The sequence below is a fragment of the Vidua chalybeata genome, chromosome 8, assembly GCF_026979565.1.
Source record: "Vidua chalybeata isolate OUT-0048 chromosome 8, bVidCha1 merged haplotype, whole genome shotgun sequence".
Lineage (NCBI taxonomy): Eukaryota > Metazoa > Chordata > Aves > Passeriformes > Viduidae > Vidua > Vidua chalybeata.
Window position 1 is genome coordinate 13,545,617 of NC_071537.1, and position 27,901 is coordinate 13,573,517.

Here is a 27,901-nt window from a genome sequence, read left to right on the forward strand (position 1 = left end):
TAGACTCAGGGAGAATTAGCTGGACAGTGCAGGTCCCAAACAGGATAGCAAGATCTGTGAGAAGGACAGAGTGAGAACTCTTATTGCTGAGAAAAATCATCAAAAAGTAACTCCTCCAGCATCTGCTCCAAAAGTCAGGCAACAACCATAACCAGGAGGACAGCAAAAAAGGCTCCAGGTTCTCTTTTTGCTGAGGCATCTCCCATTAGCAAACCAAAACTGTTTTTCATAGTGGGACCTCACTTGTTCTGTCTCCCTTTCTGCTACAAGACTTTGGTTTTGCAAAACTACCAGGAAACCTGCTGCATGTGGGTTCAAAAAACTTTGCCACCAGTATATCACTCCTGTATTAAATCAGACTGATGTCAGATGTCCCACAAGCCAGAAACTGGCATCCTGTGTGTGACATGCTGCCTCTGCTGATTCTCAGAACTTGTTAGCATCTATGCTTTTTTTGAATTATCACCATTGCCTTCAGGATAGAAATGCTTGTCCTGACTTGTCAGGTCTTGTAGACAAGTTAAAGCGTTAAAGTTGCTGCTCAGCTGAATTAATGATCACAGCTTCAGTGCAATGGGATCTGGGCGATTTTTTGTTTGTTTTTAAAGTTTTAAAAAACTCACCTTGTGTCTCTTATGATTGCAATATCCTACTAGAAAGCAAGAATTGTCATAATCTAAAAGCTTGGTCCTGATTCTGCAATGAAGACCAGGTGAAGATCCAGCAGGGAAGTGGAAAGATACCACTATTATCAAAGGACAGGTACACCAGAGTGCTGCGCAAGCCCTAGGAGATGCAATTGCAACAATCCTGACAACAAGGAAAGGAGATCCTCAGGGATTCCAATTGTAGGAAGGGAGCAGGCAGGCAGCACAACCCCCAGGGCACAGACTTTTAATTTCTGAGCTGCCTAAAATACAATAGTGACACAATGCTGCAGCAGGTTGCAAACTAGAGAAGCAAATTGCCTGGTTCAACCCCACGATTCTGGTTTCTTTTCAGGCCATATCTATTTCTATCACATTTTATGAAAGACTCTTGCAGAAAGGATAATTTTTCAATTTCAATCCCATTTATTTCAGCCTCACTCAAGATGCCTTAAGTACTTGGCACAGATAGATTAATTCAGCCAGATACTGTGTGCCTTTCACCCATCAATTCTCAAGACTTTTCCTTTGAAGCAACTTTTGACACCTCTGGACAAAGTATGCTTGCTGTGAAATCCATGCCAGCACCTCAGAAGCGGACACCAAGAATGAACAAAAGTAGGTCCATGTTGACCAGGCCAATTTCAAGCCTGTGCAGAGAAACAGAGTGAACATTCCCTGCACCAGTGGGAAAAGATATGTAATGTCATCTCTGCTCACACTTTATCACAAACCTTATGTGGTCCAGGGCTTTTTCTTCTTATAACCTCTCACCCTACAAGAGGACATGTGGAATTGATTTAAGTAAATATTCCAGCTGTCACTGCTTTGGACAAAAGTCTAAATATTTGATCATGTATAGAAAATGCTTAAAGAATCATGATGTAAAAGAAGAAAATCTCTTCTATTTATGAAATACTGCCTTTCTATTTTTTAAGACTCGGGACTGCCAAGACCAATCTCAGTATTTTTTCAGATGTAACTGGCAAAGTCTTCAGTTAACAAATATTGTTTTAAAAATGCATGTATATATATAGAATGACATTTTATATAAACTTTTCCATTAGAATCTATGACAGAAAATTACTTTTCAATAAGCAGCAATCCATGCATGCCAGTGAGGTCAGGGGGAGGGAGAATCCTTTCAGGTCTGCCAGAACAACTAAAAATCAAGAATGTTTCAGTTTAAAAGTAGAGGTGGAAGGAATCTCTTTTACTGGTGCCACAAGCCACAAATTATTTTTGTCTTTTTCCTTTTGCGATACAGACACATATGTAATAAATTCAAACTCTAGTATTTAGGAGGATTTTGAAAAAAACTGATCAGGATGTTGAGGAGGAAGAGGAGTCAAACAAATACTTTCCTTATCTTAGCACACAGGGCAGCAATTCTTTCTCAATACCATCAGAGGCAGGAGCTGTACTTGTTCATGCTTTTAGGGAAAAGAACCCAAATCACAAAAACAGAGTGCTTGATCTTCCTCATCTGCCTTGTGATATTCAAACAACTTACAAATTAAGTCTAAATGAGCTGTTCATCAGGGGAGAGGGAAATAATGCTCAGAGGGTTTTAAGAAGTCAAAGACCAGAAAAGGTGAAAGGGGAAAGGCATGTATATGGAGCACATGCTACACACAGAGAGGGCCAGCACACTGAGGCATGGAGACACAGGTGCTCTGTGGAGGAGGGAAGCAAAGCCTCATCTGCGTTTAACTCAGCCATGAAATGACTCCTAGAGCTTTCCTGTTCTGATCATTCCACCCCTGACACGGACACGCTTGCAACAACCTTAATCCACTTGCCCTTAAAGCTCTGGGCAGCTTCCACCTCCCCAGTTCTCCACTCTATGCAGTATGATTTGCTTCAGGGTTTTCATACTACGTGTTTGGAGTATGTCAACGCTTCAGCCCTAAGCAACCAAGATCCTGAATATAACCCCTCCTCCCCATCTGCAGGTTCAGGGCATGCTTGGTTTTGAGCAAGCACCAGAGTGAGAAATCAAACCTGGTAGTCAGGCCAGAAAGCCCCAGTCCTGCATGCAGAGAAAGGCATACAAAGTTTCACTAACAGATAATACACATCTAAGGTATAAAGACGTTTAGTGGCCACCTCCCACACAGATCCCAAACCACCCAAAAACTTGCTGGAAAAGTTTTGCAGAAGCCAGAGTTCAAACCATCAATAACGTACAGTTTCACAGCACAGATTTTCACCTTCAGTATCTGTAATCAGGCTGAGCTGCAAGGCAGGCTAAGAATTATTAGATTTCACTGATAACTGAGATAAGCCAGATGAAGATAAGAAAGTGATCAGGCAAAATAGATGGCATAGAGATAGGGAAAGGATGAGACAAGAAGTCGAGCAGTAATTTATTACGACGCTTTATGTCAGTATATTGGGGGAAAATTACACATAAAACGGTATAAGAGGGAAAGGATTGCATTGGAAAGGACTGAGAAAAAGACTCTTCAGGCACACATCTCAAGTCTGCAATGGAACAGAGGATTCCCTAACATACATGTCCTTTGATCACAAAAAAATCTGATAAAGGGATATTAAGTACCACACTGCCTCCTGCCACTCAGTAAGCTGCTGTCTAGGTGAAGCAGGACAATCTGCTGGCAGTCAGTCCTCCAACACTTCAACAAACAGAAGTCTGGAAGCTTTAAATGCATAGGTAGCTTTGTGGGTAGGAGAGTGAAACCACAGTTTTCTCCTTTCCTTTCCATTGCTTGCCCTATTTCCATGTGCTCTGAGAATTTAGGAAGTCACATCCAAAAACACAGCTATTAAAAGAACAATTTCTACTTGTTAAGTCAAACACCCACACAAAGAAAAGCCAAAACCAAGCTCACTCACAGGTCCTACACTGAAATGAGCACGTTACTCAAACATCAGTATTTGATTCTGTAGCCAGTTACAAGTGTCCCAGTCGAAACTGTCACTCATCGTGTGAATACACAAGAACCAATTACATGGCCATCAATTCATGCTGGGCTGCGTCTCTGTGGACTCCAATCAGAGGGTGCACTGGGAGGAAGTGATGAGCTTACCACAGGTCAGGGATACCTGAACTCCACTCCAAACAACAACTGGCCAGCAAGTACCTGCAAGTTGTGGCTTGCTACTGCTTCACACAAGGCCATTGATACTAGAGTTAGGGTAGCTTGGGAAAAATATTAAAACTTTAAACAGAGTGAAGGGTATCCAGAGAGAGAAATAATTCACTGTGTAACCACATAAGACAATCAGGCAAAAGGTTTAAAAATGAAATAACATGTTTCTTCTTCAGAACACAACACTGAATTTGAAAGGAGCCTATGAAGCCCAGAACATTAACAGGTTCAGAAAGAAGAGATGAGCTGCTCACAGAGCTATCTTCTGCAAATATGAAAGAAACATTGGTCCAGATGAAAACTTTAGCCAGGGAAACCCTAACGTCTCCTCATTGGAAGCTGGGAAGGAAAAGGCAGGAAAGGATCCTTTGCTCTTGTTTCTTACCTTCTCCATAGACATTCACCACTGACCACTGCTGAACACTAAATGCTGGGGTAGAAGTATGCTGGACTGGCCCACCATGGCCAGAAGAAGAAGAGAAATGCCCACTTTTGTCAAGCTATGGGCCATCGAGCTCACTTTTTTCATCTCCAGTGGTACTGGCAGACGCTGTTCAGGAAGAACACGTGAGCATGGCAACCTTCTGTGGTCATTCACTTTGCATCTACAGTTTCTGTATTAAGGATTTCAAAGAGTGTATCCCCACCTAGTTCCTCATTATGAACTTGCTATCCATGAATTTACAAAATCACTTTCAAAACTGCTGGCATCATTCACCTCCACAACCTTCTGCTCTGAGACCATCAGAAAACAGATGTCAGAGAAACATTACTGCTTTTCTAATATCTAGAGCAGGCTCCCTTGCTTCTCCACTGTCAAAGAGGAGAAAATCCAGGGGAAGTATACAGAAAATTAAAACATGCTCTAAGCCAAGACAGAAAATCAGATGCAAGAGAGAAACTCTTCAATCAGACAGTCCTGCTCCATCCCCATCCCTCATTAAATCAGCCTGAACAGCCAAAGCAGGTCACTGAACAAAGCACAGGTGTAAAGCTCAACACAGCTGCACCAGAAGGAAGAGATCAAGCACAGCAATAGTAGCAGCTGCTGCTTGGCCCAGCTCAGTCTGCAATTGCTGCTTCTGATGAGTTCACCTCCTTCAGGAATGGGGAAGAGGTACACAGATTTCTTTTTCCCCTGAAAAAAACCTAAGCTGTTGGGTTCCAGCTTTCAAGACTCTTCAGCCCCCATACCAATAAATCTTTGGGACTATAAATCACCTTGGTACAGGTCTCTCTTCACAAAGGAAATGGACTCTCTCTTGTCATTAGCTGCCTGTGTCTACCAACCATAGCAGGGCCTCATTCAAGTCCTCTTTGATGGACGGTGAGGCTTAAAGGAATATGTGCTTCAATCTCAGAGGAGAAAAAACAAGAATTCACTAATTAGACAGGGCAATGCACATTAAAAGCTGGCTTTAATACCTGGTCCCAAATTAGCCCTGCACCTGCCAAGTGTCAGGATACCTACAAAGCAGTAAGAGTACATCCCATATGTAGGGATGGTGAATGGAGCATCATGAACCCACAACACCTCTTAAGAGCAAGAAAGTGGTTGCAGCAGTTGTGTTCCATGCAGTTGGGAGAGAAGGTAGAGAAGACCTGACAAATCCTAGATAATGAACCACAGAACACAATGCAGGCAACACTGCACAGAAAGAACAGACTTTCCACTCTGCCTTCCAGTCTGTAACAGTCCCACACTGCTCTGAAAAGAAACCAGAGGCAATGGAGCCAAGAAGAGAGTCAGAGCTACACAATTCTGTCCACGTTTCCAGTGTCCAATTCAACTCACAGCAGAGATTCACAATGCCAGCAACCCAAGGAAACTGAAGCTTAGCTACAGGCAAGAGGCACTCTGGCATGCTCTATTTGAAAGTTATTAGCATTCAAGCCAGATCACATATTAAGGAGAAATTCCCATTCTTCAGAGGAACTGGTTTCCCTTCAAGGATGACTATCTTGTGTTACTCATTTGCTCCTCTCCAAATTTCAGCCTCTCTGGTCCTGTTCCCCTCTTGCCTTATTTTAAACAGTCTGCCAAGCATCTTCTGTGAGGACTGAAGTGACAAGAATGTTGCAACGGGAGACATCATCATCCTGATGTGTGCCAGACCTAACATAGAAGAAGCCCATCTCTGAGCCATGTTTTCATTTTTATCAGTTTTTTCTCTAAGCCTAAAGATATTCCTATGGGCAGTGCTATGCTCTGTGTAAAAATGCCAAAATTCAGCACTAAGTGTAAGTCAGAGATTTACATTTATGACTTTTGTAAATTCATACCATCTCCAACCTCATCCGAGCACATGGATGACAGAACCTGCCCAGGATGAAGGCAGTGCTGCTGCAAACATCTCTCCCTCTGCCAGGAAAATTTCCTAAAATCCATTTTGATACGCTCATGTGTTCCCTCTCCTGAGCTGGAACACAAAAGTTTGTAACTGTAGATTGGAAGAGCAATATACATTGCATACCACACATCTGAAGAAAGTATGCTTTTCTCTTCTTCTTCTTCTTCTTCTTCTTCTTCCTCCCCCTTCTCCTCTTCCCCCCAGCCTTTCCTGAGAGCACTGACTGATAAATAATCCAGTCCATGCTTGGAAAAAAGAAACTGTCCCCCTCTACTTCTAACCAGGAAACGCAATGCAAAACCTTGTCCCTTGAATTCTGAGTTACTCCTTGCCCCCATTCACACATACAGATGTACATATAAAGCACATCCATGTCTGCCTGTTCCTCAGGTTGGCACAAGCTATTTGGACCACAAAGCTGTGCACAAGCCCCAAAGTAGCCACAGACGTTCTGTGCTGGAAGTTGGCCACTGTCTTCCCAGGAATATATGCAAGTTTCTGTTGGATACAACAGCTCTAGTTAGAGGTAGAATCAGGCAAACACACATCGAACAAGTGTTTTGTGCAGCATGGACTTGATATGCAGTATAAAACAGGCTTGAATTGACTCCATTGATCATAATCAAGAACATATTCCTTTGCTTCAAACATAGTGCATTTTGGATAGTCTAGAAATTTGATTCAGCAAGTACTTGAATCAGAAAGTTATCATCACCTGCAGCCTCCTGTATACTTTTTAGTTTTTCCTTCAGGAAAACTAGGATTAGCAACTCCCTTCATGTGTACACAATCATCACTTTCTTGCCTTAATAAATAAAGAACTGGTGCTTTACTATAATTCTTCCTCCTACAGTAGTCTGAAACCTTCACTCTGATAAATTCAGTACTTTTGCAGTTCTCTCCCAAATATATTTTTTTACTTCTAGAAAAACCAAGGGCAGGGGGGAATCCTCCAAAGAGGCCCAGTTCTTCCCTCCTTGTAATGAAACCCTGTAATGGAATGCTCTGCACTCCAATTAGGAAGAAATGCTAATTTTCTCCAGTTGAGCACCCCCTCTAGATGTATCTAATTTGTTTCACTGCTTTCATCTCTCCCCTCCATCACATTTTCATTTAAAGGTTATGATCTGTTTGTGCCCTCCATGCCGCGCCCTGACAAGACACCCCTATGAGAGGTTGCAGGGGCCATGTCGCCCTTGCTAACCCCCTTCCCAAACAAAAACCAAAGCTTTTTTCCCTCCACTGCCTCTTTAAGAAATGCAGAAAGATGAAGGGGAGGAGCAGGGAATTGGGAAGACAATAATTAAAAATAAGAAGCAAGCCCTCTTGCAAGTTAGGTTGTTGGTTGTTTCCAAAAAAAGGTTAGAGACCTTTGCACCATGACCAACACCAGTATGACCAGTGGAGGCCAGCCAGGAGCAATAGCATTACAGAGTTTTGCTACTCCTGCAGATCCATTTTAGGAACAGCTGCCATGCAGAATACTCTTTTGCAAAAGGTTTTGAGATGCTAAATTGTTTAGCTCTTTGTAGGTCTTGGGGAATACATTTTCTCTCATCTGTCACAGGGAGAGTCTGGTCAGAAAGGACATGAAGAGCTGGCTCAGCTGAGGAGAAATTCTCAATAAAGTTTTCCCACTCCTCTCTAAATGGCTTATGCCTTGTTCTGGGAGTCTGCGTTCTGAAAATTCCTTCAGGAGAGCAGAGACTTCAGATGGGTCTTGGAATAGCTCTTCATGGCATCCATAAATTTGTGCTGCCATGGTTGTGGCTGGACAGACATGTAAATACTCAGGGTAGAACCCATTTGGACAGGTCATCCACCCAGAAGAGCTGGCACCACATAGGGAAAAAGGCATCCAGATGACCTTGCTGGTGCCACACCACTTCCCATAGAAATTTCAAAGGGCTTTCTAAGTCACCAAAAGACTACTAGTGAACAAAAATAATAAAAAATGCAGCCACCATCCTACCTCCAAGCAAAGCCTCTTTGAAGCCTGCCCCAGTATTCTCAAATAAAACAGTATTCCTGGAGCTGAACCCACAGTCTTCCCTACTCCTGTTCCTAAGCCAAGTTATTCATTACTTGTGTTCAGCCTCTCCCTCCTTTCACTTCAATTTTCTCTGTCAGTTCTTGTTTGTTAGAAAGGAAATCATAGATCTACACTCTCTAGACACAAGTTTCACCACACACCTGTTGTCAACATCCTGTAAGTTGAAAGTGCCCAAAAAACCTTTTTGGAGGAAAGGCAGCTAAGTGGGCCCTGATTGAAAAGGAGTGGAAACTGCTGGGTTCCACTGGTGGCATAGCCTGGAACAACCACCCTCTCGGAAAAAGTAGAACAGCTGGACATGCTGCCCAGACTGAGCATTGACTAGCCTGGTTTTGACAGTAAGATAAAGATGGAAAAGTACTGCAAGAGTGTTTTCTGTTATTAATAGGCACTTTGCTAATACTGCTCAAGATAGTCAGCTCCCTCTGTCATTTCCTGCTGCAGCCGCTGAATCCCATTGGTCACAGCACTATATGGTCCATTACAAGCTATTTCCTCTCTACATTTCCAATGCCTCCAAAAGCTTTTGCAGAAAGTCCTGATGATCTCCCTTCCTGCCTCCCTCTGCAGACACAATTCCCTCATAATTTGACTTTCTGGGACCACAAATGGGGAGCGGGTAAGAGGCACACAAAGATTTACTCTTCATGGATAGCAGCCTTGCCCCTTCCTCCCCTTCCAGGCCCCCTCTCTATCTGGTCCATGCAAACAAATCCTGAGTGGGAAAGAGCGTTTGGAAGAGGCCTGTGTCTGGGCCAGCCGCCTTTCATCCAGAAGATGCCTCTTCCCGTTGGAAAATAAAAGCATTGTGTGAAAACATTTTAATATATTCATGCACATTCCTATAGCTCGCAGGAGCGAGTGGGTCTCAGCACCCTCCCCGCCTTCCAAATGATTTTCATAGGCAACGATGCACTGGGAATACCACTTGTTTTCTCGAATGCCTGCGAGTATGTAAATTGTGGGAATATGCAGGCCAAGGGCTGTGGTTTTATTGTGCTGCAGAAAAGATTTTACTAATTACTTGCCTAACTCCAAAGCAGTACGCCTGCTTTTTTACAAAGCAGGAGAGTGGGGAAGGTGGGGGTGGTGGGAAGAGGAGGAGGGGGACTAAAGAGGAAAAAAATAGCAAGGGGAAGAGAGAGTAAAGGGAAAGAGGGAGAAGGAAAGGGAGCACAAGGGATGCATTTCAAAGTTTCTCCAGCAATTGGATGGGGGGGAGCTAGGCCCAATGTGAAATCATAGAGGTCAAAGGTGGGTCTCCCTCCCTTGTGAGAAAGTGGTGAATCAGGACGGTTTATCAAACGATCATTTTCTTTTGAAACTGGGAGGCAGAGGCTGGGACAATTCTGCAGATGTGCTTGATGAGTTCGGGACAAAAATGGGCTGCCTCCTCCCCCCCTCCCCCCTTTAAAGTCTCCCATCAGGGGTTGCTTCTCCCTCCACTGCTTCCAGGACCCTCCCCTCCCTTCTTCAGTGGTCAGCTGAGACCCCCACCCACTGACCGCCTTTGTATTCCTGGCCTTTGGACACAGTGACAGGGCCCTTTATGAGACCCCAATCAAGACCCCCATGTCACAGGTACCTAGTAGAGATACCAGACCCTTTTCAAACGAGGAACAACAAGGAAAATATGCTGGCCCATTGTCCCAGCACGGCACCAAGGGAGATGAAAGGGACAGGCTGCTCCCTCTCAGCAGACTGCCTGCCAATCAACCCCAGTTATTAAGGTCACGATGTGGAAATTCTTCTGACCTACACCTAATCAAAGATGCACCAAGGACTTTTGAGACAACTTGGGGGAAGGTGGGAGAGCAAGCATCCCCCTGTCCTCTCCACCCATAAATACAGTGGAGCTTCCACAGCAAATTAGTAGGAGTTGCCCCAGCTAGTGCTGCAGCACACTCGTCCCAAGTACCACTGGGGCAGCCAAGCAGAGCTCTGTGCTGGCATGCAGCCTCAGGAGAGCTTAAATTAAGAGCATTTCTCACTGAAAAGAGTGAGCAACACTGGAGGTGGCTCAGAAGCCACGATCGAGGACACTGTGAGACAAACACTAAACATCCTCTTTCCTATTGCTGGTATCTTTGGTTTGCATGGGCTGTGGGTTTCACCAAACATGGTCAGCACCATCCACAGAGAGTCCTGAAGAAAAACTCAGTAGATGTGAATCTCTGAGTCTCCAAAGGCTGAAGCACATGCAAGAGTGAATAGATGCCAGTAGTGCAGAGTAGACATTCTGACTTCCCCCCCTTGCATGATAAAGGATGAAGATACCAAGATGATGCTGATGGTGGTGGTTTTTAGGACTACACAGAAATATCTCACAGAGAGGAGGTAGGAGCCATGTGCACTGCCGGAACAATGAGATGGAGACAAAACAATGAGAGCAAGGGTCAGATGGGATCAGAGAAGCACATCCCACCAGACAGCTCCAGAGCACTCAGAACATGGACGAGATCAACTGCCTCTGAAAGGTTGTTCTGCATCACTCACTGAGTCATCACCATACACTCAGAACAGTCAGACATAATACTTCAACCTGACAAGTGACACAAGAAATAACAGACTACAGTCTGTGATAGTTCGCACAAAAAGGAAAGGAAAAAATCCAAACTCCGTAACAGGAACATTACTCGGCATATATAGGATGTTTCTGCAAGTGTATGACTTTGAATTAGGTCCTCCAGAAGAGCTGTTTGGTGTAAGTCATAGGCACTACTGGCACACTTATGATCAGTCTTGAAGAAACAGAAATTTTGGCACTCTTCTTTATGCACCATATCTACTGTCATTCAGGGAACACCCTTCTTGATCCCATGCCAACTTGCTGCTCTCATCCTGTTGGCATTCTTCAAAGCCCACCTGGATGAAGGCCTTAGTGAAAGGAAAACAAAGTTGGGGTGGTAGTATAGTGAAGTCATAGAAAGTGGAACAGTTACAGCAACCAAGCTGCAAGTTTCTTTATGCTAAACACTGCTCATGTGTTGGCTCATTTTCCTCTGTATTTTAGCTACAAGATACCAGTGCAGTGCTACTGGAGCCCCCCAATTCCTATCAGAGAGCCTGCAGAAGGTAACAGCCTATCAGTGGTGACCAGCTGGGTAAGACATGAGAAGTGGAAGATTTCAAAAAAGCTCTGAGACAAAGACTCATGTCTTTACACAAATCCTACTACATTGCTTCTCCACCGCAAGTCATTGACATACCTAAAACCATCCCTTTGTTCCTTGGCTTTTACCCAGCTGTTGAAGCAGGAGGAAAACAACTTTTTTTTCTTGATGTTGAACCAATTGCTCTTATACCAAAAACTGCTTAGCCATGGCAAAGCATGGTCTGGTTTAGGTCGTTGTAAGCCAAGATCCAAACTGACACCTCAGACACTGTAAGCTGCAGTGCACCGAGCAGACATTACTTAAGCCCTGCAGCACAAAAGACAGATATTGCCTTTACTTCAGGGCAATATCCTCCACAATCACCCTCCTTTCAAATGCCAATGGCAGGCTGAGGGCCAGTCTCCTGCTGTCCTCAGAGTGAATCAACACTCATTTAGAACGGCCAGGCTGCTATCTTAGGACACTACAGCTTCACTTCCCACCTCAGGGCATGAGCTTGCATCCTCTGAGTGACAGGTTTGGCCTCATCTGGGAGGAGTAACAGTGGAAGCTGAGCCTGCTTAGAGGCATCTGCACCTGGGGCTCTCACCACGCAAGAAAGGTCCATCCCTCTGCGTCCCTTCCCGCCCCCAAAAGCAGTCATTTGAAAGGCAGGGAGGGAACAGACACCACTCTAATTGTAGGAGTGAAACCTAGCATCCTCCTGCTCATCTACCTTTGCACTCCATTTCTGTTTCTCTTTGAACCTCTGGTACAGCTTGTCAGGTCGCTGCCCTCCTGAGAGATCAGAAAAAAAAATAAAACAGTGATTACTATTGTACACTGATATGCAAGCTGGAGAAAGAGAGAGAGAAAAGGAGAGAGAGAACAGCCTCCATGTGTCAGACTATGAAAGGGCTTCGACTGAAACCACCTGAAAAACAAACCCTTAATTTAAATGTTAATGAAAGTGCTGAAGAGACATCAGAGGCTTTCATTTCTCTACAAGGAACAGAATCACCAGGTCTAGAATTTATGGCCCCCTTCACCTCCCCTCTCTTCTTCTCTGCTCCATCAGCCACAGAAGTAAGGAAAGGAAAAAAACCCTAATTTTAACATTAACTCCACACTTCCACCCTAGGATGCAATTGCTAAATTATCTGTTGGCAGGACACTGATCAAAGGTGGAAAAACAAAGGCACACTGCACAACCGAGCAAAGGTAAACAGCAGCCAAGGTCTGGTGAAGTTACCTTCTCCCCCTGCAAACTTAAAAAGCAAAGAGAAAACAATCACAAACTGGAAATGGAAACCTCAAACCATAAGGTTGCCAGCCCCCTCAACTAAGTTTCTTCTGTCACATCGATTAAACAGTCATGGATTCTCCTGTGCAAACCATGCAGCACAAGAAAGATGCTTCCTCCAAGCTTTCTGAGACAGACTTTCCCCTCAAGCAAGGGGAAAAATGATAAAAAAACTGCAGGGGGAGGAAAAAAAAATTCAATATGCAACACAGCTCAACACAATTAGAAACAGATGTCTGCGTTCCAACTCAGTCAGCTACTGCCTCCCAAAACCTGCTCACCTGCCCGCAACCACTAGTGAGCCAATTCACAGAGTCACAGAAAATATATACATCAGAGTATTGGCCAGAAGTGACAAAAAGGGAGGAAGTCAATCACGTGAGCTTTAGAGGGCAAAAGAAAGAAACTGAAGTGAAGAAAGGTAAGCTGCAGTTTCTCAATCTATAGAAATGTTTCCATATTTATTTTTTTCTACAGGAGAGGGAAAACAGACATGTGTGTTCATGTGCTCACACACATGAAAAAGACCAAATAGAGTCATTATCACACAATTAAAGAAAGTAAAACAAAGTCTTCTTCCTCGCAACATCAAGAGAACAGTCAGGGTAAATGGATAAGACACAGGTGTCATTTTAGCTCCAGAGGGGAGAAACTGATACTCATTTCCTGCTCTTCAGCTTTAGGGTGAAAGAGCACCAAGTCAGTTATGACTATTGCATATACCTAGAAACCCACATCCAGATCGCCCTCTGAGGTCAGTAAAAGATGGCAGTTAATGCCACCACTAACTCTGCACGTCCACTCTGGGATCTCACAGTTGAGCAGGTTCTTCCTGCCCTGCTTAAGAAACAGCTGCAGGGTCAGAGTCCCCTCTCAATTATTCAAGCCGACCAGGCTCTACAAAGATCCCCAAGGACAGCAGAGCTATTGCTGCTGGCTGTTTTGCTGGCAATGCACAAACCTGAACAAAACTCAGTTACTTCTCCCAAGTCCTCATAGACTCAGAGAGGTTAACTGCACAAAGCTAGGTCAAAGCAGAGCACACTACGGCCAACAGCTCATCTTGATATGCAGTAGGGGAAACCTGCTGATAAAATCAGAGTAAGAAAAGAGGGCAGGGGAACATTATCCAACATTTTAACTTCTACACATTAGGGCTTCAATTGCACAGTTAAAACCACTGCAAATTTGCTCTGATTCAAGTGGGTTGTTTTGCTCTAAGGCAACCTGCAAGATCAGATTGTTACACTTCCACAAGAAGTTTCTAGATAACCATTAAAAAGAAGCCCTCAAAATTAATCATTTTTTAAATTTGGCTGTTCATGCAAGTACTTACTTTCCTTTAAGCATCCAATGCAGACAGCTAGTCTTCAGTACAAACTTTCCTTCTCTCTGCAATTAACCTGCACTTCACCAAGGCAACAACCACAAGGTAAGGTTATCTATTGCAGCAGATTAATGACAGAGTCAGAAAAAAAAGAGACTGTCTCTTGGGGTTACACACCCAAAGCATGTTTCTGTCACAGTAGGGCACTTTATGATTGCCCCAAAGTGTACCAAGGACTTCCTAGCTCTCTATCTACAGCTGAAACCTGGCATCCTGCTGCTCATCGACAGTCGCACACTGGAAACCATTTGTGTGCCTTTGTCTTCTCTTTGCTTCCTTTAAAATCTGACACACTTTGAGTACAGCATCTCATGATAATATTTAAATATTTAAAAATGAAAATAGCAAATACCAGTGGCCAGACCTGGCAAGAAAAGTCAGCTTAGATCCGAGTACTTTTTTAAATTCAACACAAAAAAATCTGGATCCAAGATTAATAATGAACTTAACATGAAGGTCCACTTTTTTCTTTCCCCTCCAGTTTACCTTGTACACTGCTCCCTTCTCTTCCCTGACTACTGCCACTTCAGGGAACCACAAAGCATGAAGGTTCCACTGCTCTACCAGAAACTCCCAAGTTTGCCTCACTTTGCACATTTGAATTGGTCCACTGCACTTAGGCTTGCCCTGGTCCCTGAGCACATATCAGTCACTGCAGTAAGCACCAGTAAATGAAAGTTTAACATCTGCGTGATGCAGAGTTCAAAAGGCAAATGAACTCGTGGGGGGAAGAAGATTATGAGCAGCTACAAAATGTAGTTTAGGGTATGCAGCAGAGTAAGTACAGCATTTTACTAATCCATGGAGAAGGACAGCTTTGGAGATCAATTAAACCAGTGGCTGAAAAAAGCTGAGGTACCCTTATTTTAAGTATCCTACTTTAAGAACTCTCTCAGAGACTTCTCCAGTCACTTATGTGACATGCAGTGTGTGACCTGCTATCCAAAGCATACCAACCAGCATATCTTTGCAGACTCGCTGAAAACCCAGAATGAACACAATGCCCTCCCATCCCCATTACCCTGCAGTGCACTGTTAGGGATCCCCAAAACAATGAAGCTCCAACAACACACATGGATGTCAAGACACTTCCATGGCTGAAAAAGTTATGCAAAGGACTAAGCACAGTTTTCCCCTGCACAGTATGAAGAGATCATCCCATATTCTCGGTATACTTTTAATACCTTTTCCTCTACTTACTCTCCCTTATAGGAATCATTCTGTTTGCAGGCCCAGAAACATCCAGAATAGCACCACTACACTAAGAACAAGGAAGCCTCCTCCTCTGGCTCTGCACATCTACAGGATGATCTCTGTAGTGACACAAGGAAAACTATGGACAAATCAAAGCAGAATACCTAAGGGAAAAATGCCTGAAACCAGTGCTCTAAGAGCACAAGTCTCTAACGTTTAGCTTGAGTGTACAGGCACTGTCCTCTAGAGTAGCAGTCCAGCAGGCACAGCAGAAAACCCAGCTGTGGGTCAGGAGCATATGGGATACTTTGTAAGAAACTTCACATAGAGGAAGATATCACTGAAAAGACGAAAAGTTTCAGCCCATTAACAGCTGAAGTTCAGTAAGAATACCACCCTGACTACTCTAGAGAGTCTAAGTCCTGGCAAACTTCCAGGTCAGGAAACTACAGCCTCTCCAAAGCAATTTTGAATGGCTAGAGTTAGAGGAGCCTTCCTTGCTCCTACCCCACTGCACACAACTGCTTTTAGCTCTCTGTGTCCATAGCAGAGACAACTACTATTTCTTAGCAGCAATGGGCCAAAATACTTAGGTGGTTGGAGCCAGATTCTCCAGCAGTTATATACCAGTAGAACTACCTGTCCTTATGGAGGAGATCTCAGTTTACATCAGCGCAACTGAGAAGGGAGAATCAGAAGGTCACATTAAATGTTTAGGAGGAAGTGGAGGTTATAGGCCATGTTCAGCCCCACTGGGGAACAAATGTATCCATGTTCTGGCTAGAAGGATGGGGACTGCAAGGGAGGAAGAGCTTTAGACCTAAGAGCATAGGGACTGCATATGGGTGAAATATGGGCTCTTGCAAATAAAACAGAAACCACAGAGCTCCCCAAAGCAGACTTTCTTCGAAACCAGATATTATCTTTTTGATACTCACCTTCATTAGACAGCAAGTAATAAAACCTATTAGTGAAAAATTCATCTCCCCTGCCCCTTGCCCTGGCCAGCCCCCACCACATGCCCTCCTGCTCTGATCCTCTCTCTCTTCTAGGATGGCTGCGATTTGTTCTGAGAAGCGACAGGTTTATAGGTTAGCCGACACCTTCTCTCTGTGGAATTTTAATTAACTTCTCCCATCGTCAATATGTTAAGGAGCAGGGTTCCCATTATACGAGGTCAGCAGCGTGTTTCAGGCCCTGCTATATCAGCCGTCAAATTGAAGAATTAATGACGTGGCTAATTGGCTCTAATTCTCCACACCCCCCTCCCTAAAAAATGGAGGGGTAAGGGGAGGGTGCAGTAGGGTGGGCTAGTGGGAGAGGCTGGTACAGTCCACGGTCTCATAAAAAAGTGAGAGCGCACAATTTAAGCCCACTTGTTCATGGGTTAGCTGTTCCACCACCTCCAATTTATCACCCTGCAGGGAGGAAAGGGGGGGTGGGGAGACTGAGGGTAAATATTGTGACAGAGAGTGTGCACAAGCATGCACACCACGGAGAGGAACACCATCCTGACAAGAGGCCACAGCAGTAGGTCATCACTTAGGACTAGGAAGCAGAATGCCACTGGCCTCTAACCAGCCACGGTGCCTGAGCCAGAGCCTGTCTGCCAGAAAAGGGACCCTTGCAGCACAGAAGACAGAAAAGGGCTTCTATCTCACATCTTGTAGCGGCACTAATGCACGCGGCACTTCTTCAAAAACACTAATTGTCTCAAACACTCAGAGCAAAGGAACAGGGCAACAGCAAAATCATAGGAAGCCTGGAGTGTAATTTCCCTGATAAAGCCATTAGCTCTGTACACTGTTGTAGATGTTGGAAATCTAACAAGGACAGTAGTCGTGGAGAGTATTTTGGTTGTGCACAAGCCTACAATTCAGCAGTTGCAGACATCACATGAGCAGCAACAACAGCTCTTCTTTCCATCTTCCCTGAGGTATGCTGAGGAAGAACGTCTCTTGCATGCAGACCAGTTTAACAGGGAACCAAAGAGACACATCACTGCTGGTTGGTGTAAGATTTTAACAGTGAAGAGTTTCTCAGATTTTCACTTCCTCAATAACAGGAGCACTTCAAAGAACACCCTGGAAGACACTGGGGTATGTATTGCCCTTGCCTCCCATGCTGAAGCTGTACTTGTAGCATTATGCCTGCACTAGAAGCACCAAGCTACAGGCAAGAGAGGCTAGAAAACCACATCCCTGAACACTACTTCATCTTTGCCAGTTCAACATGTTCAAAAAAACCTGAGTTCTAACCACTGCATGCAGCTCTCAAGCAGAGACCTTTTTGTTCAGTATCTCTTCTGCCAGAGAATGAGAATACAGGTTGCCATCTTTTCAGCATAGAAAATCTCAAGAGGATCCAGATCACTGTTTCTAATTAGCAAGTCAGTGTTCCTTCTTCAAGAAAGAATGAACAGGTCCCACCTGCAGCACTAAGAGGAACCCAGGGCCACCTTCACGGCCTCTTTATAAGGGGATCACTCTGCTGGTATATGAAATAAAGACCACATGCTCTTCCCTGAGCTCCTGCTGCAGGCACAAGCACCTGATCAGCCTCCATACAAATAAACTCCCTGAACTGTCACATTGATGCCTCACAAAGATTTGAGGACACACAGCCTATCCAACTCCTTTACTTCTCTCTGCTGAAAATCAGGAATAAAGAGATCTGTTACCTTAATAATGGGCTGATAGCAATGGACCACACTCGATCCTCTGTCTGCACTGTATGTAGACACTGACCAACTCTGCCCGCGGACAGGGACCAAACCTAAAGAGAGAGATGCATGTTATGCCACATCACCAAAATAGCAGAAGGAAGGATACATGCTGCTGATGTTGTGCTGGAAGAGCTGCCCAAACTGCCATGCTTACCTTCCTGCAGACCCTCTCCCTGAATTCCAATTACTTATTTTGGGGGAGCAGAGCCTTCAATTGCTGGCAGAAACAAGCACTTGAAGTCACACAAAGATTCAGCTTATAAGGATAACCTTCCACCCCATGGTAACAGAGAGAGCACCCCCATCACCACTTGCTCTCTAAGGGCAGTATTCAACACAAACTCCTCATCTTCTATAGTTAAATAAATGACAACTAGGATTTGTTCAAATCTGTTCTCTTGAACAGTGCAGGAAGACTTAGTAGCATCCCAGAAAATTTTCCATTAATATTAACTATAAAGTTAATAATTCACCAGCCTGTAAAATAATCTTCTTTTATAAGACCCCCCCCTTTAGACCAAATTTTTCAAGTGTACCCCAGGCTGCTTTCAAACTGGCTGCCCTTGCTCACTGACAGTATGAGAGAATTCCTCCCCTCTCCCAACAGTGCAAACATGCACATCTCCTTCCACCAGTTCACCCCTTTGTTTCTGGGCCCTAATAAAGGCTCCAAAATTCTTGCTGGGGCCTCTGCTAGTTCATTTTCTCCACCTTGCCATCATTCTTGGCCTACAGGACTCAAGCCCCTCAGTTGTCTGTAACCAACCCCCAATGTTTTGCTTCAAGACTTCAAAGCCCAGAGTGCCCTATTTGTTTGTTTGTTGATAATGCCCAGGATTGCAGGCTATTCTTGTCAGCGGGGAATTTAGCACCTAGTGTCAGCAAAAGCAGCAGAAAAGCTTAACTCCTTTAAGGCATCCCTATCTCCTACAGGTTAAAAATATTGCTCAGAGCACACTATCTGCTGCCTATCACAGAGGAATGTACATTAACAGCTCTTCAGGGCTTAGTCCTAATCAACACTCAGCAGAGCCCTCAATAGCTTAGACACTTAGAGCCCCTTTAAAAGGTTGGTAGGGATTCCCTTCCACCCTCCAAGAGTCTCATTCACGCAAACAAGACAGCCTACAAAAGAGATGATAAAAAATAAGAGGTGAACATCCCCAGAGTATATGCTGTGGGGAGCACTGTGTGGGCAAGATCTCACACTAGCTCTAAGAAAAACAGCTTGAAATTCCCCTCTAGGCTCCAGGAATTTGTTCTCAAGGTCGGGGATGTCTGTCCTCCAGCTATCAGAGAAGTAGCAAGAAGGCACTCTCCCAGAAAAGAGGATCCACAGACCAGAGAGGAGCAGCACTGCTCAAGTGTGAGACAAAGCAGCATCAAGGTCTTGCTCCCAGGAGGCAAACAGCAATCCCAAAATTGCCTTTTGCGTCAGAACATTGCTTGTTTTACTTGCAAGTGATTTTACTCAGGAGTACATCTGTACAGAGGGACCAACAAAAATAAATTGGGTCATGCTGCTTCACACACTTCCTATAAAACCCTGAAAGAGACATTTAAATCTTTCCTTGCTTCAACTTCCCCTCTTGAAAAACAGGAATTAGCTGGTTTTCCTCTTACCTCCATGAATGCTCTATGATATAAACCAAGGACCAAGAGTGTCTATCAGCCTACCCGGAGCAAAAACCAACATATTCAACACACAGCAACTACTTGTAACAATGAAACAAGTAATTGTGAAGATACTACAGGTACTGCATCATGCTAGCAGGGTAAGGGTGAAACATCTGTGCAGAGCTTCCTAAACTGATCAAACAGAGCTGATTACAGCTCCGATTAACAACTCTCCAGGTCCACACAGGAACAAAGCATTGCCAACCAGATCCAGAAGGACAGAAATCAACAAGGTCCTGCCTTCAAAAGAAATAGTCCAATATTACGTGACAGGACCCAGTGATGCCAGCTGGAAGAGAAAAACGGGAGCTAATAATACTCATAGTCTACTTTCATTCCTGGTTTGCAAACCAAGAACCATTAAAAAAAAAAAAAAAACAAGAAAATCCTCACACAAATAAACAAACCAAACAAACCACAAAATTAGCAGATAACCATAGATTTGGAAAAGACATCATCCTATCCTTTACAGAGATTGCATATATAACAGAGAGTATGTTAAACCACATTGCAATGTTAAATCACAAAACAAGGATGGTTTTGAGATCCATACAGCAAATTTCACACTAACTGGCATGCATCTCCACTACAGTGTAGATGGATGTACAGAGAAAGAAGCAAAACATCAGCTGTTGCCTTCTGCACTTCCAAGTTTAAGCCAGCAGCTGATGCTGTAAATTACTGCCAAATCTCTTTCTAACAAGCCTGGCAGAACAAGCATCTTTTAAGAGACATGAGCCAAGACAGTCAGCATTCCTCCTGCAAGGAGTACAGGGCTCAAAACAGTTCTGCTGACACTTAAATATTCATGGCACAAGACCTCTGAAGTCACCTCTACAGCAGCACCTGCAGCTGCTGAAAAATTCCCTGCTCACCTTCGCTGTTCGGTCCCGGGAGCCGCTGACAATGAGGCCACCTTGGAAGTCCACACAATTCACCTCCTGTTCATGCGCAGAGAACTTGACACTGTAGGAGCCATGGATCTTGTGAAGGACAATACTTCCATCTCTGGAAAACAAATCCACAGGCAGAGAATTTGTACCTCTTGGACATGCACCTTCCACTAATGCTTTGGAGTGCTACAAAAAGACCAGGACTGGTCTCTGACAGGGGCTGAAATTCATGCAGCATTATTAATCCTCCACTCTTCACACATCACCTGTTCTCTTGCAATTCCACATCTGGCCAGTTAAAGCCTGATCTGATGCACATGAAAATTTTCCTGGCTATCTTTCCACCCTTCACTTTGTGTTGCAGAAACTATAGCAAAGCAGCCATTTCTCCTCCTACTGCTTTGAGCTTGCCAGAATCCTGTCTGCATGCTGAATGGCTGGAGTAAGGGAACAAGTGAGAGGACATTCTCACTCATGTCCAAGCCTCAGCTTTTCATTCATTTCAGAGCAGCCATGCAGGGTGCTGTGCTTTGAATTAACTACCCAAACATTTAGACCTTTTTCAACCAACTCAGTTACTGGAATTTTAAATGCAAGCCTTCATTTTCACCTGAATTTTGGTCTACAGTTCACAGCGGAAAGTCCCACAATACCCAGGGCAGACAGCCATGCTTTTCTCTCCCAATTCTGTGCTTAACTGTTGTGTATATTTTTCTAGTTTTAGCTATTAATGAAAGTCCTGTTCACTTGCTGTAAAAGTCCAGTGAAATGCAAAAGTAATTGGAGAAGTGTGTGTGTGATGGAAGGCTTGGCAGTTTTTCCCCTCTCCACAATTATATCAGTGGGTCTAATAAACACACACTTGTCTCTAGAAAACTTTCCGCACTACTGCAGTCCCAGCTAAACAGCAGTACTGATTATTAGAAGAGTCTATATACCCTGGCTCTAACAGGGAAAGAAATTAAATTTGCACAGCAGTCAGGTTTGCCTGATCAGTCATTCCCAATTCCACAACCCTGTGGACATCAACACAAGTTTACAAGAGCAAAGGACACTTTTTAAGGTCAACAGTAAGAGACTCAGCTCCTTTATTACTACTGCAGGAGAAGCTTTTTCAGGCCAGAACCAAAATTATAAGAGAGGAAGCAGCAGCTGACCACAGCCAAGTATGAGGATGCTGTGTAGCAAAACTGGCTACTCTGCTCGGAGCTGGAGTTACACAGAATCTTTCCAACTTCAGTGGCAAAACCCTCGACTCCTTCATTCAACCAACTTACCCCCCTCCACTGACAATGTGGGGGTTGACAAGAACAAAGCGACACACGTCCTCCTGGTGGCCAGAGAAGATGGCTTGAGGGTGACGCTGCAAACCTGTCCCCTCTGCACAGAGGTGGTAGGCCTGGATGTTCTCCGCTTGAGACAGGTAGAGATATTCACCATCCAGCTCCATCCAGGGCATCAAACTGCAAATAGACAGCAGGTTGGGAGCATGCAAGAGTGAGGAGAAGAAAACTAAACAAAACAATGTCACATAGAAAAAGAAAAAAAAATTCCATATGCAAACATATTAAGAAAAACAAATGCCTGCTCAAGAAAAGTGAAGTTGGAGCAGCAGGTCACATTCAAAAGCAGGGCTTAATATAGCAGCACAGCTACAAGTGAAGCTTCTCTAGCAACATAAAAAGTAGATTACATTGCTGGCATTTTTCTAACCCAGAGCTGAGGAAAAGGAAGCATGGAATCTCTGAAAGAGAAGATGGCCAAAAGTCTAGTGAACATAGATAGGAAATTCTTAAGGGCCTACGAACCTGCACGTGAGCTCTGTACTTTTTAAGAAACTAGACCCTGGTGTTGGTGAGCTATGCTGAGCATTTCTAAGAGAGCATTCAATGTGAGGCTGTTGGTGCAAATTGTCACTCTTGATCCTGAACACTATTTGCTGGTGGCCAGCAGAGACCACAAAGCTGCCACTGTTCCACACACCTCTAAGCAGGGAAGCATGTCACCAAAATACCACAGATCTTCCTACAGACAGAAAGTCACCTGCCTCCTGCACTCTGAGTCTACCCGAGAACTGTATGCTCATCATACAGAGAACATATTTTTCTATATTCACACCTCTTCCCCTGCTGAGCCATAAGCTGTAGAGCAAGCTCTTGATTTCTCTTGCCCACCTTTTAGAAGAGTCCATACGCCCTTTCTGCCCACTGCTTTCTGTGGGACAGTGGCATGTTTGTACGGACAGGTTCCAGGCCATGAGCAGTGGAGCCAAAAAAACTGTTCCAAAGTATTTTGAAGATTGATGTTACATATGGAAAATGTGCTTTACTTTCTAGGAGATCAAGAAGAGGACAAGACACTCAAGCAATATCTGAATCAAGTCTGGCATCTCAAGAAGTTTATTTACTATTGAAACAAAACCAAAATACAGAAGAAAATAGGCTACAATACGCACTTAGGCAGTGAGAGCTTTTCTCAAGATTTTGCTTTTGTGTAGCCAACAGAGAATCAGCAAATAAGATTTCTGGATATAGTGAAGCCAGATACAAAGACACATGGGACTCATGTCCTATGGGGCATGGATGTGTGAAATTGTCTCTGCCCTGCAGTCTTTGCCAAGTGCACCAATGTCCATGGAAACACCAAGCATATCCAGAGCCTTTCTACAGAGCAGCCTTTCAGTTTTCAAACTATTCAGGAACAAACAGCTTTGAAAGCAGTGGGGCTTCTCATAAAAACCTGTCTCCCTCCTTTTTTTACATCATTTATCCTCAGAAGTCATGATTTTCTGTGTCATCAGAGTCATTACACACAGCCATACCTTGTAACATCACAATGCACAACTAGAAACAAGCAAGAGGACAAGACTCCTCATTAGACAGAAGGTTCCAGCTTGCCTGTATTCATCTCCAGTAACAGGCCTTTAATCACATGGACAAAGCAGTTGAGTTTATAATATTCATCTGGGACTTGATCATATACATGGAAAAAGTAAGAGGCATCTTTAGAGTAGGAGCTTTGGGTTTAGGCAGGCTTTGATTTCCCCTTCCTTCCTCCACTCCTACACAGTCCTCTAAAAGCAAGCGAATATCCAGCTTACCTAGACTACAGCCAGTTTCTGTGGCTCTCCTTTTGCAGGAGTTTAGCTTTTTACCTTTTTCTATGGCTTTTTCATAAGGAGAAGTAACAAATCTGAAGCAGGATAAATGAAAATTAGGAGATGTCATTTGGATGGTAGCCTCATTAAATCAGTCCTTGCCTTTTCACTTGGGAAGCTGGTTTAGTAATGATCTCTAATATCCACAGAGTCTGTCTTCACAGATGGTTGCAAGCACTTCAAAGGCAGGTATACAACCTGCACCAAAACCCACTCTGCTCATTACAGCTGTTCCCAGGACTCTAGATAAGAAGTGGCACGTTATCCACCACTTCAATCTACACAACACAAAAAGGTATGAAAGCTCAGTAGAAGGTCCCTGTTCTTCAGCAGCTAACAAACCACAGTCTTTCTCATTTTTCCTTCAGTCTGATAATGTGAAGGCTGAAAATTTCGATGTGCAGCTCAGACAAGAGACCCATTTTATGCTTTGCTTTGAAAGCCAAGTACACCTTTGCAAACAAGAATTTAACAACAAGCTCTCATCATTAATGTCAAATATACTTTTTTTTTTAAGTGAAGGAGAGAAGCATGAGAATGAAGGAGCAAAAAGCAGATGAATGGCAATTAGCATTTTAGATTTGTACATGCAAATCAGGATCCAGGATAAACCACAGCAGACAAAAGAATCATTTGGAGGGGACACCTAAGTCCACATCTGGGATCAAGGTGGGCTCATTGTGAGAGCAGTATACAGCAGTAGACATGAATAGAACAGTTTGTAGTAAAGGTTGCTAAATGTGACTAGAACTGTAGAGATCAGAACAAATTCAAATTACTATGAAAGAAACTCCTGACACTCAGCATGAATCCCTAGGGCAAGGCAACAACTCTGGTTACCCAGGAACAGCCAAATTAAGCCAGCAACAATCATGAGACCTCATGGAGCACAAAGAGCAGGAAACATCTCATTTCAGGGCACAGGCACAAACCCAAGGCCCCACAGCAGCTGTCACATAACAAAGAAGAAGAGGAAGAAGCCACTTGCTTGCATTTCCATTTCAGGACTGTCTCCCTCCTGCAGCGTCCATGCCTCCAGTTCTGAGACACTTTCACCCTTTCCTTCACTGGAATGCCAGCAGCTCTGCAGACAGAGAAGGAGAGATAAGATTAGCAACCAGGACTGATGCCTTCTGATCAACAAATGCATTCAAGATGGCCATAGGTAAGCTCTCACCCTGGTTCCACAATGATGAACTGACATACACTGATGGTGCCGGTGCCACACTACAGTGAGGACATTTGTGACAGCTGACAAGAAAGGAATACTGACAAGAGTGGGGGATTACCAGCAAAGAAAGCCACCTCTGATGATCACAAACCTTAAATATAATCAAGACTTGACCAAGTATACTGAATGCAGCACAGGTTCAGACAGAATGTAATCCAAACAAGATGACACAGAAAGAAACCACCAGAAGAACCAGAGATATAGGACATCACCCTTTTAACAGAGACTGACAAGAGCTATTTAAGATAAGGACAACACCACACAAGAACAGATGGAGGAAACACTAGTCAGGAGAACACTGAAGCGAAAAGCCAGAGTGTGTCTATCCAGAAGGACTAGTGAAGAAACTGTTCCAGAGTATCACCTGTCTGACAATCCCATAATCAGATACAATAATCAGAAATCAAGATGTGTTCAAGCTAAAGATAAAATACATTCATGTGTATAAACAATCCAATGCACCACACACACCCCAAGAAAAATTATCTTTTGCAGCAGCTCACCAAAGGACAGAGAATTCCAGCATATCGCTGGAAAATTCTCTCTTTAAAGTCAAAGCTACTAAAAGAGAGACTATTGCTCATATAGCTGTTGCTGGGCTACATATCAAAGTTATTGGAATGAGTTGAGACAAACCAAGATCAATACTCTTGAAGATGTGACAAAAAGTAGGTACCACAGAGACCTGGGACCAAGGTCTACTTAGAGTCTACATGAATCTACTCCATTCAAGCAGCTGTTCAACACCTGTTTTGTTTTCATGATCCAGAGCTGATTAAAGACACGGGGAAAGGCAGCCTTAGCTCCCATCTTTCTCGTATCATAAATTTAATTATTCAATATCCTTCCAGAGCTGCTTAGATAGAAAAGATCAGAAAACTACAAACAAGAAGAAACTCTAGTCCTTTGTAACTAGGGGTTACACTTACTAGACTACAAGAGTTTATCCCACATTCATGCATTTCTCAACAGCCAACACACCCAGATTCACAGGGAGAAGGGAAGATCCTTGAGACATGGGAACTGGTGCCTCATGAGAATCAGTTTCTTCCTCCCATCCCTATAGTCTCTCCAATCCACTTCCCAAAAGTAACATTTTCAGGTACTCTGTCATTTTTAAAACAAAGACTGGCTCCCTGTAAATAAACATCTCCTGTGTTAATGGGTGTACGAATCTCTAACCTGGCCCTGGGGTCTGACCAGATTCTTATTTTCCCAGCCTTCCTTCCATAGCCTCAGGCTCCTTTTTTTCTGTTCACCCTTCCCTCCTCTTTTCTATGCTTTCCGGCACTTAGTCACCATTATAATTTGACTGCATTCCTGGGCATGTGACCCATTTTAAACAAAAACAGAAACCACACACAGAAAAGCTTTTCATCCTCTAGAAAGCTTTGCAACTTTACGTTTATGATCAGTAGAGCTACACCAATTAAAACTGAATTTAGAAAGCTACAGGTTCTTTATTTTTCATAGCCATTTAAAAACAAACAAACAAAACCAAAATAGAGTTAGACTAGGCTGCAAGAAAAGGAATTCCTTTTTTAAAGGGAGCGCTTGCAAGAGCTCATGAGGCCAGATAGTGTCTGAGATGAGGAATGCACGGTACCGAAAAGTCAGGTCAGATCCACTCTCATCATTGCTTATTACTCTCCCAGACAGAGTTCAGGCTCTCCGCCTACATGCAATTCCATTCATTGCTCCAAAACACTTCTCCTCCCTACACTCAACCCTCAGTTAAGTTCTCCCCACATACAGATTTTAAGTCACCAACTTGCACAGTGATGGAAAACACACTCATGCTACATCCCCCTCCCAACACATGCTGGCCCAACCAGACATTCTGAGCTCAATGCATAAACCCTACTAAGACTAGATGTAATTTCCAAGGCTCTGAAAAAGGTGACTCCAAGGTCAAAAAAGCAGCCTTCATCTTATGCTGCTGGTCCTTTTTCTAGCAGGCCTTGACCCTGACTACTGCTGAAAATGAAAGTTCTGAAGAGTGACACATTGGCTCAGCCCAGAGCCCCAGTTCACTGTTGAAGTTACTCCTGAAACAGACACCTCATTCTTTCCTACATATCAACAGTTCCTATCTGGAGGAGATGAGGGTTGGGTGGGGAGACTATATGGGGGAGGTTCGATGTGATTTGGAAGGGGGGTGGTTATGGCATTAAGTTTTGTCTTTTTTGTTTTATTCTTAATTGATATATTATTTATTCATCCAGCCTTCCTCCTCCATATAGCAACTCTGAATCCAGCTAATTTAAACATGTCCTAAAAGTATCCTCCTTTTATATCCCATACATTTAATTTATTCAAAATAGATGCAAGAAAAGGGACAGACCATATGGAGAAAGATTCTGTAGAAATTGGACTGATACATCCCTCCCCTTTGCCAACTATGGGGCAGCAAATGCTGAAGTGCAGTGTTAGTCAGAGACAATTGATCTCTCATACCTGAAGTTAAACCAAGCCCAGCTATGGAATCAAGTGCTGAGATACAATCTGATCACTTGATTTGCTTCCACAACAGCATCCCTCCAGAGCAATTCCCAGAATGCATCAAAAAAATGTGATGCACATCACTGCAATGCCTGAGAACAATTCTCAAATCATAGAAAAATGGCATCACCGTATAAACTTAACAATTTGATAAAATATTCCTTTTCTCCTCTACAAGAGCCTATTTTGTTTCAGTCATGATCAGCACACCTTCTACACTTGCAAACTTTTAAGAATTTTTCCATGACGACCGAGACGATCAACAGACATCAGACACCTGCACTGAGTAGTTGACTTAACTAGGTACCTCTTACTTCAGCAACTGTGCTGAACATCCAAAGATTCAGGAGACTAAACTACCATATGAAGCCAAATGCTATATAAAATGCTATGGAGAGAACATTATCACTGGCCAATGAATACCTTGATCTTTCTTAGTATACAATCCAGAAAAATACTAAGCCACCTACATGCTTAAAATTCAGGACATGCTTAACTACTCTGTGAAATCAAGATCTTGGCACTTGTGTTCCCAGAGAAGCCACCCAACAGAGAACTTCAAGACTACTG

At 43.6% G+C, this 27,901-nt stretch overlaps 1 protein-coding gene across 3 annotated transcripts in view; it reads right to left on the reverse strand.

The window, feature by feature from the left end:
* FBXW4 (F-box and WD repeat domain containing 4) overlaps positions 1–27,901 on the reverse strand; it is a 59,826-nt gene that overhangs the window by 23,476 nt on the left and 8,449 nt on the right. For 2 of the 3 annotated variants that reach the window (XM_053948797.1, XM_053948796.1), the window contains exons 2-5: positions 24,587–24,682; positions 21,719–21,904; positions 20,424–20,556; positions 17,827–17,921 (exon numbers count right to left, since the gene is read on the reverse strand). In XM_053948797.1, the coding sequence (XP_053804772.1) occupies positions 17,827–17,921; positions 20,424–20,556; positions 21,719–21,904; positions 24,587–24,682 (510 nt within the window). The remainder of the gene's footprint in view (positions 1–17,826; positions 17,922–20,423; positions 20,557–21,718; positions 21,905–24,586; positions 24,683–27,901) is intronic. The other variant, XM_053948798.1, reaches the window with a different exon arrangement.